Source organism: Dasypus novemcinctus, chromosome 31 (assembly GCF_030445035.2).
Source record: "Dasypus novemcinctus isolate mDasNov1 chromosome 31, mDasNov1.1.hap2, whole genome shotgun sequence".
Lineage (NCBI taxonomy): Eukaryota > Metazoa > Chordata > Mammalia > Cingulata > Dasypodidae > Dasypus > Dasypus novemcinctus.
Window position 1 is genome coordinate 38,053,410 of NC_080703.1, and position 13,671 is coordinate 38,067,080.

The window sequence follows — 13,671 nt, forward strand, 5'->3', positions numbered from 1 at the left end:
ATAATTTTAACGGTTTTATTTTCTGTCATCTCAGATTTGAAATGGAAAAGGAGAGAAGTTTAAGATGAAGAGTCTTTTAGTTTTTTTTTTTTTTCAGATGTACCAGGGACTGCACGCGGGGCCTCGTATACCTGAAGCGAGAGCTCAACCACTGAGCTACACCTGCTCCCCTGAAGAATCTTTTAGATGAAGGCAGTCCAAAAGAAATATAATGCAAGCCACATTGGTCAATTTAAATATTCTAGTAGCCACATTTTAAAAAGCAAAAAGAAATGGGCAAAGCTAATTTTAATAGCATATTTTTTAACCTGATATATACAAAAGTATTATCATTTCGACATGTAATCAGTAGAAAAAGTAATAAATATTTTACATTCCTTTTTCACACACAGTCTTCAAAGCTGGTGTGCATTTTAACTTACAGCATGTTTCAACTCAGACTAGCCACATTTCATGTGTTTGCTAACCACACGTGGTCAGTGCAGAGAAACAGATTATAAGCGTTAAAGCTTGTCTGCAAATAAGTACGACCAGTCGTTTCTCTTTTTTTTCGCATTACTGAATTCCGTGAATATTTATCAGTGAAGAAATCCAACAGTGTGCCTAAAGGTACTAAATATATTAAGAGCTGAGAAAAAAATCAGTCCTTTCTCAAGCCAATACAGAAAACCAACAAGAATACACATAATTATAGTTGTACAAGAAGAAACATCACAAGAGAGCTCCAAGATCTTTATCCTCTCGGCAAAGTTCTAGAGGAGGCAAGCTGTGGAAGGTAGGTAGATTTCCCCTGGCAGAAAATGAAGGCGGAAAGCGGATGTAGCTCAAGCGATTGGGTTCCCACCTACCACATGGGAGGTCCCTGGTTCAGTTTCCAGTGCCTCCTAAAGAGGACAGGCGAGCTGGCATGACAGGCAATCACGGCAAGCTGATGCAACAAGAGAGACAAGGAAAGAAAACATAATGAGAGACCCAACAAAGCAGGGAACAGAGGTAGTTCAAGCGATTAGGTGCCCCCTCCCACATCGGAGGTCCCAAGTTCAGTTCCTGGTGCCTCCTAAAGAAACAAGGAAGACGAACAGACACAGTAAGTGCAAACAGCGAGGGGGAGTGGGGAGAAATAAATAAATTATATAAATCTTAAAAAAAAAAATGAAGGAAAGGTATTGTAAATGGTGTGAGACTTGAGGGAGAAAGTTGAAGAGTGTGCAGAGAACATAGTGCAGGCCAAAATGCAATGCAAGTGGTTAGGAAAAGGTCTAGAAGAGACAGAACTGAAAGAGCCTACATGGTAGCTAAAGACCAAATCCCACTGAGACAAGTGGGAAGTGCAAGGGGCCACAGGGGCGAATGCGATGCTGTCCCATCACTACTTTCTTGCCAAAACCGAGACAGGGAATCCAGATGTCACTGCAGACACGAAACAAGGAATAGAGAGAAAAGGCCTGACTTGTGACAGTGCTAAAGGGAGGGGCATGAAGGGGCAATCAACATGCCCTCATGACCAGAGAAAGATAAGGAGAGGTAGCTTCCTCGAGTGAGCAGGAAAAAGTGTTCCAGTTTTATCCCCTTCATTTCCGTTGCACCAAACTCACGGTTCCTGCCATCTCTGAAACCTGCACCTAAAAGTCTGTGTTAGCCAACCGTGGGCATCTGGCCAAGAGGGAGAGGCTGAATTGGCTCAGGGTGTGGTCGGTGGACCCCACAGTTACGTCATTTTGTATCTGCAAAGTGCCTGTGTAAGAGGGAACTGGGGGGATGGTTAAGTGATGGAGATCTACCCCAGTGTGGTCAGCCCAAGGAACTGGGCTGGGTCAAAGGATGACCGAAATGATTCAGAGGTTTGAAGTAGTCCACAAGAAAAACACTGGTATTCTCCTTGTACCACTCAAGAAATAGGCTCAAGTAAAATTGCTAATGCTAGCTCTTTACTTTTCTTGGAAAGTTTCGACTGTAAACAAGCTAGCAGGGGTAACCATAGTAACCAAGAATTGCCAACTTTCACTTCTGTAAAAGACAGATTGATTCTGAGATCTATATTCTGAGACAGCTATCCATCCATCCACGTATCTATCTGAAAAAGCTGGTGGGATACTGGAAAATAAAAGATAATAAAAAACCTTCAAAAAACTGCAAAAAATTATCAGTAGTCAAACTATAGTCAGTATGTTCTGGCACAGTTCAGAACAATGGAGGTATGAACACAAAAATTCCAACTCTGTGGTTTTTTGTTTATTCGTTTTTTATAAGTACATCTATAGGATAAATTCCTCAACGTAGTATTGCTGGACCCAAGGGCTACAACTTAGATGCTGTCAAATTACCCTGTGTACGTAATTTTTGTAATTTCACCAGTAAGGCATGAGAATGCCCTTTTCCTCACAGCCTTCTGACACTCAAATTGGTAAAAATGGTTGTGGTGGTTTGGAATTGTACCTACCCCAGAAAAATATGTTCTTAAATCTAATCCACTCTTGTGAACGAATTCTAATTTTATTTTTGTAATAAATCAATGTTATTGATACATATTAATAAAGCATACAATTCATCCAAAGTGTACCATCAATGGTATTTGGTATAATCACATAGTTGTGCATTTACCATTTCGATTGTTATTAGAGCATTTTCATTATTTCAATAATAATAACAAACAAAAACAAGAAAATGCTGCACCCCACCATCTCTCTCTGTTTTCCCTGCTGTACATAGCTACTATTTCTGGCTATTCTTGCACAAGAACTTATTTATTTATTAAGCAGTTAAGACCATACAATCTATCCAAAGTTTATAATCACTGGCTTTTAGTATAATCACAATGTTGTGCATTCATCACCACAAAAGATTTTAGAACAATTTCATTACTTCAAAGAGAGAAACGCCACACCCCTTAGCAGTCCTTCCCCAGCCCTACATAACATTAATCTAACTTCACCTTTATAAAATGACTTGTATTTACATTTTATATAAATATAATCATATAATATGTAGTACTTTGTATCTAGTTTCTTTCATTTAGCACAATGATGGGGGGGGGGCAGTCTTATATTAACATCTTACGGTGTTAACGTAATTTGTTCAATTTCAAAGAAAAACGGTCTGATATATGCAATTTAACCCATATTCATATTTCACATGTGGTTTTACTATGCTTTATAGTCCCATATTACATTTTTTAGGTTCCCTTTTAATAGTACACGTGGCCTTAGACTTTCCCTTTAAACCACTTTCATAGCCACATTATGGTACTGCTGGTTACAAACATTATACTGGGCTTTCACCTTTTCTATTCATTTCCAAAGACTAACACTGATCCATTTTACCAATACTGCACAGGTTAACCCTCAGCTTTCCATTCTCTAGCCTCATTCTATTTTCTGGTGACCCCTAGTCAAGCTATTAACTCCATGAGTTTACACAATATATTTAGTTCATAGTAATGCAATCACACAGTATTTGCCCGTTTGTGTCTGGCTTGATTCACACAACATAATATCCTGCAGGTTCATCCATGTTGTCAAATGCTTTACAACTTCATTTCTTCTTACAGCTGCATAATATTCCATCCTGTGAATACACCACAGTTTGTTTATCCATTCATTAGTTGAAGGACACCTGAGTTGTTTCCAACTTTTGTCAATCGTGAACAACACTACGTCAATTGTGAATAACCACTATGAACATCAATGTATCTGTTTGTGTCACTGCTCTCGGTTCTTCTGAGCATATACCCAGTAGTGGTATTGCAGGGTCACGTGGCAAATCTATATTCAACTTCTTTAGGAACTGCCAAACAGTCCTCCACAGGGGCTGTACCATTCTACATTCCCACCAACAGCGATTAAGTGTTCCTATCTCTCCACATCCTCTCCAGCACTTGTAGTTCTGTCTTTTAAGACACTTTTAAGCCACTAATAAGTGGCCAGTCTGATAGGTGTAAAATGACAGCTCATGCAGTTTTGATTTGCATTTTCCTAATGGCTAAGGGAGGTGAATGCTTTTAAATGAGGCTTATTGCCACGTGTATTTCTTCTCTGAACAAATGTCTATTCAAGTGTTTTGCCCATTTTTAATCAGTTCATTTGTCTTTTTATTGTTGAGTTGTGGCATCCTTCTTTATATCATGGGTATTAAATCCTTATCGGATATGTGACTTCTAAATTGAGATGCAAGTGCTTAATTTGGAGGAGTTCCCATTATCTGTTTTTTCTTTTGTTGCGCGTGCTTAGGGTGTAAGGTCTAAGAAATCATCACCTACCACAAGGTCTTTAATATGTTTCCCTACATTTTCTTCTAGTAGTTTTATGGCCCTGGCTTTTATATTTCGGTCTTTGATCCACTCTGAGTTGACTCTTGCATAGGGAGTAAGATAAGGGTCCTCCTTCATTCTTTTGCTTATGGATATCTAGTTCTCCTGGAACCATGTGTTGAAGAAACAGTTTTGTCCTGTTAACATGGCTTTGGTAGGTTTGTCAAAAACCAGTTGGCTGTAGGGGTGAGGGTTTATTTCTGTACTCTCAATTCTATTCCACTCATTGATGTGTCTATCTTTATGCCAGTACCATACTGTTTTGACCACAATGTTTCAAGGTTAGGCAGTGAAATTCCTCCCATGCTGCTCTTCATTTTTAGGATGCTTTTGGCTATTCAGGTGCACTCTCCTTCCAAATGAATTTGGTAACTGTATTTTCTATTTCTGTAAAGTAGGCTGTTGGAATTTTGATTGGTACTGCATTGAATGTATAAATCAGTTTGGGTAGGATTGACATCTTCACAATATTTAGTCCTCCAATCCATAAACATGGATGTCTTTCCATATGTTTTTGTCTTCATTGATTTCTTTTAGCATTGTTTGTGTTTTCTGCATATAGGTCCTATACTTCTTTGGTTAAACTGATTCTTAGTATTTGAATCCTTTTGTTGCTATTATAAATGGAATTTTTGCCCCGATTTACTCCTTAAATTGTTCAGTACTAGCATAGAGAAACACTATTGATTTTTCTGTGTTGATATCGTATCCTGCCATTTTGCTGAAATCGTTTATTAGTTTAAGTAGCATTTTTGTAGACATTTCAGAATTTTCTAATACAGGATTATGTCATCTGCAAATAGAGTTTTCTTCTGCTTTTCCGATTTGGATGCCTTTATACTTTTTTTCCCCTTGTCTAATTTCCCTAGCTAGAACTTCTAGCAACATGTTGAGTAACAATGGTGACAGTGGGCATCCTTGTCTTATTCCTGATCTTAGAGGGAAAGCTTTCAACCTTTCTCTATTAAGTGCTATGCTCACTGTGGTTTTACACATATGCCTTTTATCATATTGAAGAACTTTCCTTCTATTCCTACCTTTCAAAGTGTTTTCATCAAGAAAGAATGCTGGATTGTGCTGAATGCCTTTTCTGCATCAATCAAAATGATCAAGCGGATTTTTTCCCTTCAATTTGTTAATGTGGTATATTGCATTAATTGATTTTCTTATGTTGAATCACCCTTGCCTATCAGGAATAAATTCCACTTGGTCGTGATGTATGTAAGTCTTTTGATACGCTGTGGGATTATATTTCCAAGTATGTTGTTTAGAACTTTTGCATCTATGTTCATTAGAGATTGGTCTGTAATTTTCTTTTTTTGTACTGTCTTTATATGGCTTTGGTATTAGGGTGATGTTTGAGTCATAAAATGTCTTGGGTAATTTTCCCTCCTCTTCAATTTTTTTTTGTAAGAGTTTAAACAGGATTGGTATTAATTCTTTTCTAAATGCTTGGTAGAAATTGCCTGTGAAGCTATCTGGGTCTGGACTTCTCTTTTTTGGGGAATTTCTGATGATTGATTCAATCTCTTTAAATGTGATTGGTTTGATACGTTTTTGTTTTCTTGTAGCGTCAGTGTAGGTTGGTTGTGCATTTCTAGGAATTTGTCCATTTCATCCAGGTTGTCTAGTTTGTTGGCATAGTTTGTAGTTTGCCTCATGTATTTCTGGGCACCGTGGTTAGGTATATAGATATTTATGACTGTTATTTCTTCCTGATAGATTGTCCCTTTCTATCAATATATAATGGCTTTCTGTAGAGCATAACTTTTTTTGCATTTAAAGCCTGTTTTGACTGATATTATTAACAGTATAGCTAGACCTGCTTTTTTTTTTCAAGGAGGTACTGGAGATTGAACCCAGGACCTCGTACATGGGAAGCAGGCGCTCAACCTCTGACCTACATCCGCTCCCTGGTTTTGTTTTTAGGAGGTACCAGGTATCAAACCCACAACCTCTTTTATGGGAAGCAGGTGCTCAACCACTTGAGCTACATCAGCTCCCCCGTTCTTTCTTGGTTACTGTTTACACAGAATATCTTTTTCCAGACTTTCACTTTTAGTTTGTTTGTTCCCCTGGGTCTAAGGTGAATCTCTTGTAAGCAGCATATGGATGGTTCATGTTTTTTCATCCATTCTGTCAGCCTATATCTTTTGGTTTGAGAGTTTAATCTGCTCATATTCAATGATATTACTGTAAATGTACTATTTACTTCCACACTTCATTCTTTGGCTTCATATGTCATATCTTATTTTTGTCTGTATTTTTGTTCTTTTGGTTATCCTTTCTGCTATTCTTTCTTTTATACTCTCCTCCAAGCCCCTCTTTCCTGTCTTCTTCTTTCAAACTGTAAGGCTCCCTTTAATATTTTCTGCAAAGGAGATTCTTTTTTGCAAACTCTCTTAGTTCGTGTTTTTTTGTGAATATTTTAAACTCAACTTCATATCTGAAGGACACTTTTGCTGAATAAAGAATTCTTGACTAGCAGTTTTCTCTCTTTCAGTATCCTAATTGTATTATACTGCTGTCTTCTCACCTGCATGGTTTCTGATGAGAAGTACTCACAGAGGCTGACTGGGCATGATGGTTTACTTCTCCCTTGTTGGCTTCAGAATTTTCTCTTTATCTTTGACATTTAACATTATGAGTAACATGTATCGTGGAGTAGGTCTATTCGTATTTATCCTGTTGGGGTGTCCTGTGCTTCTTGGACATATAAGTTCATTTCTTTCATGAGAGATGGGAAATTTTGAGTTATTATTTCCTCAAATACTCTTTCTACCCCTTTTTCCTTCTCTGCTCCTTCAGGAAATCCCATGGCACATATTTTGTTTTGTTTTGTGTTATCATTCAACTCCCTGAGTCCCTGCTCAATTTTTTCTATTCTTTTTTTCTTCTATTTCAGCTGTTCTGTCTTATTCTTTATTTTTTTGTCTGCTGTTATATGCCTCTAATGTGTTGTGTTTTTTTTTTAATCTCACCTAATGTGTCTTTCCCATGAGCTCTGTTACTTTTCTATTCAGGTTGTCAAATTCTTCTTTGTGCTAGCTCAGTGTCTTCTTAATACCCTTTGTTTCTTTAGCCATATTGTCTTTCAACTCATTAATTTGATTTTGGAAATTTATATGAATCTTGCTGATTAGTTATCTCAAATCCTGTGTGTCTTCTGGGGCTTTATATATTCCTTTTCTTGGGCCACTTCTTCCATTTTGTTAGTATGGCTTGTAATTTTTTCTGATGCCTAGGCATCGGATTAGGACTGTGAGATTACTCAGCTGCTCAATTTCTCTCTCTTTCATAGGAATGTAGTGATGGGAGGTTGTATGGTACTGCTGTTCTTTGACTCTTGGTCAACCTGTTCTGGGTCTTTAGGATTGTCCCTGTTAGTTGCTCAAATCTGGGCCCTTGACCAGGGTTGCAGATCCGTTTCCTAGGGCATTGAGAAGGGAGACTATAAAGGTAGAAAGAGCCTCTTTTACTGATTTCCTTTAATTTCCTCACATGTCCTTCCTAGGTTCACCAGGAGGTGGCGCTCTCTGGCAGCCCTCTCGGTTCAATGCCTGGTCCCTGTGTGTTTGCTGCAACAGGGACCTGCTCCATGTAACAGAGGATCATCCTGCCTGGAGGCGTAGAACCTCATAATTCGAACTTTTCAGAGGCAGTTCTCCAACCTTTGCTGGCAGCCCCCTCCCTGCTCCTAGGTGGAACTAACTCTACTCCCCTCTGCGTCCTCCACAATCAGTGCTGGTCAGCAGAGAGGGAGATTGAGAGGGTCGGATTTCTTTAGTCCCTTGCTGGCTTCCAGGCAAACAGTGGCCCAGCCCCACCTGGCCTGGAAGGGCTGGTGGGAACACTGCAGACCAAATAAGTGCATCAAAAGCCGAGTCAGCCTTACGCTGTGTCGCTCTCGCTCCCTTTCCTGGGGCCGTGGATCTCAAGGGTCCCCTCTGTCTGTAGCCACAGGCCCTGTGGCCTGAGAATTCAAAAGTGTCTACAGAGGGGGGAGGATGCCAGCATTTGCAGCTGCCACTTTAAACTCACAGTTTTGCCATCCCAATTCTTCTTCCTTTGTCCCTCCTCTGGGCAGTATCCAGCCTTCCCCTGGTATCCTAAACCCAGAAGATTCTTTTCCAGGTCGTTTCTGCCTGTCCTTGAGTTATTTTTCTGGGAGAGAAGAGAGTCCTTTGTCTTTCTAGTCTGCCATCTTCCCAGAAGTTGTTCTGCTTGTGGGTTTTATTTGGTTTTTTAGGAGGTACTGGGGATTGAACCCAGGACCTCGCAGATAGGAAGCAGGAGCTTAACTACTGAGCTTCATCCTCTATCCCCAGTTGTGTTCTGATCAGAACAGTTTGTTTTCTCTTTTCCTGGCCACAGATGCAGGTTGCTATTTAAGCAAGCATTCCCAAATTAGGAATTTTTATTAATACTGAAATAAGGAGAACTTTTTGGGCCAATTAAGGGCATATGCCAGAAATCTTTGTCAAATTTTTATAAACTGAATCTGATTGTACCAGTCCCCAATACTCTAAACCAAATAGTTTTGGAGAATGGGCTAGAATGCTCTAGGCCAGCATAATCCACACCAGAAATATAATGCAAGTCAAGGACGTAATTTGAAAATTTCTAGTTAAAAAAGGTCAGAAGAAACAGGTGACATTTTACAGCAATTTTATTTAACCCGGGATATCCAAAATACTACCTTTTAACATGGAATCAAAGAAAAAATTATTGAGACAGCTCACATTCCTTTTTTTTTTTTTCATACTCAATCTTCAGCACCTTCCGTGAATTTTATACTTCGAGCACAACCCAAATGGGATGAGCTGCATTTTAAGTGCCCATGAGCCACATGGGGCCATAGGACTAGACGATGCACGACAAGGTCAACCAGTTCATTCTGTCGATGAAGATCCTGCCCTGCAAAGAGGCTGAGAGATTTGCTCAACTGCTGAGTCAGGCCTAGACCTCTCATGCCCTAACTCCAATGGAATATTCTTTTTACTTGATCTGACAGTCTCACTCCTGTGATTTATGCCCACGAGATCCAGGAGAGAATCAACTTAAGGCCAAGGATACCTGGGATGACAGCAACTATCAGGAGACCACATGAAACCAGAGCTCACCGTCAATCACGCAGAGCAGGGGCCAGAGACACCCGACATCTAACCAGCAGCGCAGAGTCCAGCTCCACTTGTAAGCCTTGGGGGACGTCCTGTTTTGGCAAGTCCAGGAACCTGACCTATTGACCCACGTGTGCCATTTCTGGCAACGAAATTAAGACAGCAGGGGACTCAAACTGAAACGCGGTCAAGCGTTCAGGTTAGCAGGATTCCAGTAGAACTCCCTAGACCCTAACCTCTACTTTGTTGGTAACAATTAGGAAGTCATCTGCAGAAAATGACAAGGTGTCTGCAACTTGGTTAAAATGTTCTGGCCCAAGAAAAAAAGAAGAAAGGATAGATAAAACCAAGTTGGCAGATATCAATAATGGGGACAGCTGGGCGATGCATACAAAGTGGCTTGTGAAACTATTCTCATCTTTACATATGTTTGAAATTGTCCATGATAAAACCAAAAAAAAAAAAAGCAAAAGGAGAAATAATACGCAGAAAAAGATTTTCTATAGCCCTAATACCAAAACCAATCATTAAAACTATGACATTCTGGCAGCAATTCCGAGAGCAGGTGAACATATCAATTTTAAGACAGCAGACTGAAGACAGAAGAGAGGGAGAAAGGAGAGAGAAACAAATATTTAAAAATACCTCTAACCCTGATACCCTCGGAAAACCAGTATCGGCAACTTACACATCCTCACTGGACTCTCCCTTTCCCATATAGTATTCCGTATGTTGTATCACCCAGGCTGACAGGTGCTCCTCGTGGTGGAGCACGTGGCTCCCCTGTACTCCACATCCTTGCACTTGGGTGATGATCTGTTTCTTCCACATCATTCTCTAAAAGTGAAACTCAGCGTTGGCACATGACAGGCCCCATGCCAACTAGATTCCCTCCTCCAGGAATTTCAATTCTGAACTCACAGGTGCTGAGGCACATGGAGCTGAATTACGTAGAGGCAACATCCTGGACAGAAGGTCCATGAATTCCCACAGCCTAGACTTGGCTGAAACCTGGTTTTCCCTTAGTTTAGCTCCTGGGAGCTTCTAGTACCCATCTTATAAACACCGCTTCCTTATTTAAACTATGCAGAGTTGTTTCAAAACAAAGAACCCTGATTTTGTAATATCGTTATCAACAACAACTAATAACACTGAGCATTTGTGTGCCAGGTACTGCTCTACGATTGTTACATACATTGGCTCACTTAATCCTCACAATAATCCTGGGAGGTAGATAGCATTTACAGACCCATTTCAAAGCTGAGAAAACTGAGGTCCAGACAGATTAAGTAATATGCCCCAAATCACAGCTACTAGTTAACAAGCCAGGATTTGTATTCAAGTTTATGGATTCCAGGGCCCTTGATCTTAGTCCGAAATTACAGACTTTCCAATCAAACTGCTTGGCAAGCTGCTTTCTTTCATTAATAATATACCAAGTTCATCTTTCCTTGTTGGAAAACACTTTTTTTTTTTTACTGGCCATGTTGAATTTTGTCATTTACATTTTCATAATCCAACTGATTTTGTCCTACTTGTTTAGGTTGGTTCCAGACAATATCCTTTGAAAAGGCTAATATAACTATTCTTTTAGTTTAACTTGAGAATGCATCTTAATTTAGGTGTTGTGTAAATTTCTGGCATGGATTTGAGCTAGGTCAAAGGATATGAACTTTTTTTTCATTCTTTATTATGTAATGCCAAATAAGGGTCTAGTTTACAAAGCTTGTTAAGAAGTATAAAGGGGAACAAAGTTGGCTGTTCTTTGTGAAACAGTTTCTGCCTGCAGGCATTTGGGTGTGTTTGCATGCTTGGAATGGAGACAGTCTGCTCTACTAAGAAAGGGGACTCTGCTTTTAAATGTTAATTGATGTAAGATAATAGGATTTCCAAATCAATACCAAATACAGTTCAAGCTCTCGGCTGAAAGCAGCTCTAAAGCCCAGCTATTATTGCATCATATTTCCTAAGGCAATTCTAAAGGACCTTCGTTCAAGATCAACTTGAAAAAGTAAATTAAGTAATAAGCAAAGACTATCCTGTAACTTTTGGAATCTTTCCCTTGCACTGGTTTCTTCAAAAAGAAGAGTTTATATTAGTTTAGACACACAAGCTAAGTCAACACAATGATGTACTTATTGCATTTATTTCTTTCGTGAGATCACTCTTGAAATGTTTTCTATTTCCTTCTTTTCAGAAGCTTACTTCAGTGCAGGAACTTCCTGGGAAGATCACACCATCCCCTTTTTTGCCATACCCTCCAGCCGAGTGAAAATAAAACTTCAGACTCCACCTGTCACCACGCTAAACTTGCAGTCTGACTCTGCACCATTTGATATAAGAAGGAAAAGCAACGAGAGGTGATGGCAAAAGAATTCATCTACTTATAAATAAATGGTCAGATGGAAAAGAGCCAAGTACCTTAAGCAAGACTGTATACCCCGTGCTACATCCTTGAAACGCTGGACGGTAAAGGGAACCTAGAGACACTGGAGAGACTGGATAACAGAAGGCAGAAAAGAATACAACTCCAAAACTCTTAGTGAACTGGAACTTTAATATCTAGGAACAGTATTTCCTCACTAAAGTCCATCTACTCAAGATACGAATTCAAAATACATACATACATATATATATAGCCCTAAGACTAGTATTAGCACATTGCACAATAGGCTAGCACAGCCCCCTGCTGAATAACTGCTGCACAGCTGCAAACTGGCCACACTGAATATGATTGTTTTGCCACAATGATTGTTTTGCCGGGACAGATAAAGTTGAAAGGGAAAACACAAACATTCCCCAAACACAATGAAACACACCCTGATGAAGAAAGAACTACCATCCATCATCCCTGGAATCTAAGCCCCCTCTCGATCTAGAGGTGGAGTGGACATCACCATCCCAGGGTCCACAGGACAGAGGAATAGAGTATGAAGTAGAGGGGAAAATAAAAAGAAAAGAAAGAGCTACCACACACAGGAAACCAAGGAATCTGAAGACAAAATGAAGCACCCCCAGAAAGTTCGGGAAAGGGGATAATAATAATTAAACAACAACAACAAAAAAACCAAGTTGCCTGAGGCCCCAAGCAGTATCCATCAGGGCAAGTTTCCACACTAGTCTAACTGGCTCCATTGTCACATTTCATCTTGTTGGGCAACTCTCAAGTTTATTTGGCAATCCCTGCTCCCAGCCCGGCTCTGGGGCAAGCGGGGAGAGATAAATAAAGAGGCAACGCCAACAGTGCCGGGTTTGTGCTCCGCAGGCAAGCCCTACCCAGCAAATTCCAAGGCCGAGAGAGACTTTTGTTTTTGCCTCCCGCAGAGGTAAAGAGCATTGGAGTCTGGGTCACCCCCCAGAATCCATTCAGCTACGGGCTCTCAGGCCACAGGGAGGCTGCTGGAACGTTCTGGAAGGTTTCGAAACTCACCTAGGGCATGGCTACAGCTGCGACAGGATTCCGTGAGGCTCACGATGATGTGCTGCAGGTCAGCCCTGGGGGGCGTGGGGGAGGGATTGGGGTTTTTCCAGCCATTACACTTACAAGACTCCTCGGCCTGAAAAGGGACAGAGAGAGACACAGTCAGGGACTGGCGGACGAGGGCGGTTTTTTCACCGGAACGAGCCACCCACGACAGCGAATTCCTCTGCTGATTTTGTCATTTTCAGGAAACGCAGGAGACACAGCAATAGAGAAAAGGCAAGGGGGGTGCCTGGTGGGGGTCTTTGTTTCTGCTTCTCTGCTGGCTCGAGGCACACGCGGCCTGCAGAAAGCTGACACACAGGCCTGGCGCCCACGGCCTCGAGGTGGGGGCCGTCAACCTGCGGAGCCCACCCCCAAAAGCTCCCCAAAACGACAAGGCAGACTCCTGAGGGCCCACCGAGGCACCCAGCATGGAAAACGCAAAGGGCCTCTCGTCTGGCAGCCTGGGGTTTCTCACCCGGGTGCGTTTTCCAGGCTTCATATATTACAGGACTGTATGATTTTAGCCACACTTGATGGACATCTCCCCTCACTTTCCCCACGTCCTCGTCACCCTTCCCTCAGACAGGCCCTTCTGGGGTGACTCGGTTATAGAGGGAAGGCAAGCAGGGAACGATCTCAACTGCTCCGCTCGCTCCCTCACAGAGGGCCTGCAGGAGGTGGGCGGTGGAGAGAGAGCCCGCTCGCTCAGCAAACCCCTGCCAGTGCTAATTCCTCCGCCCCGTCCCTGCCATCCTTTCCCATCCCAGCACTCTCACTCA

At 41.1% G+C, this 13,671-nt stretch overlaps 1 protein-coding gene across 3 annotated transcripts in view; it reads right to left on the reverse strand.

The window, feature by feature from the left end:
- KAT2B (lysine acetyltransferase 2B) overlaps positions 1–13,671 on the reverse strand; it is a 115,813-nt gene that overhangs the window by 74,661 nt on the left and 27,481 nt on the right. For all 3 annotated transcript variants that reach the window (XR_011647838.1, XM_058290690.1, XM_058290689.1), the window contains exon 2: positions 12,857–12,983. Coding sequence is in view for 2 of the 3 variants with exons in the window: in XM_058290690.1 (XP_058146673.1) it covers positions 12,857–12,983 (127 nt within the window). In the remaining variant the exon portion in view is untranslated. The remainder of the gene's footprint in view (positions 1–12,856; positions 12,984–13,671) is intronic.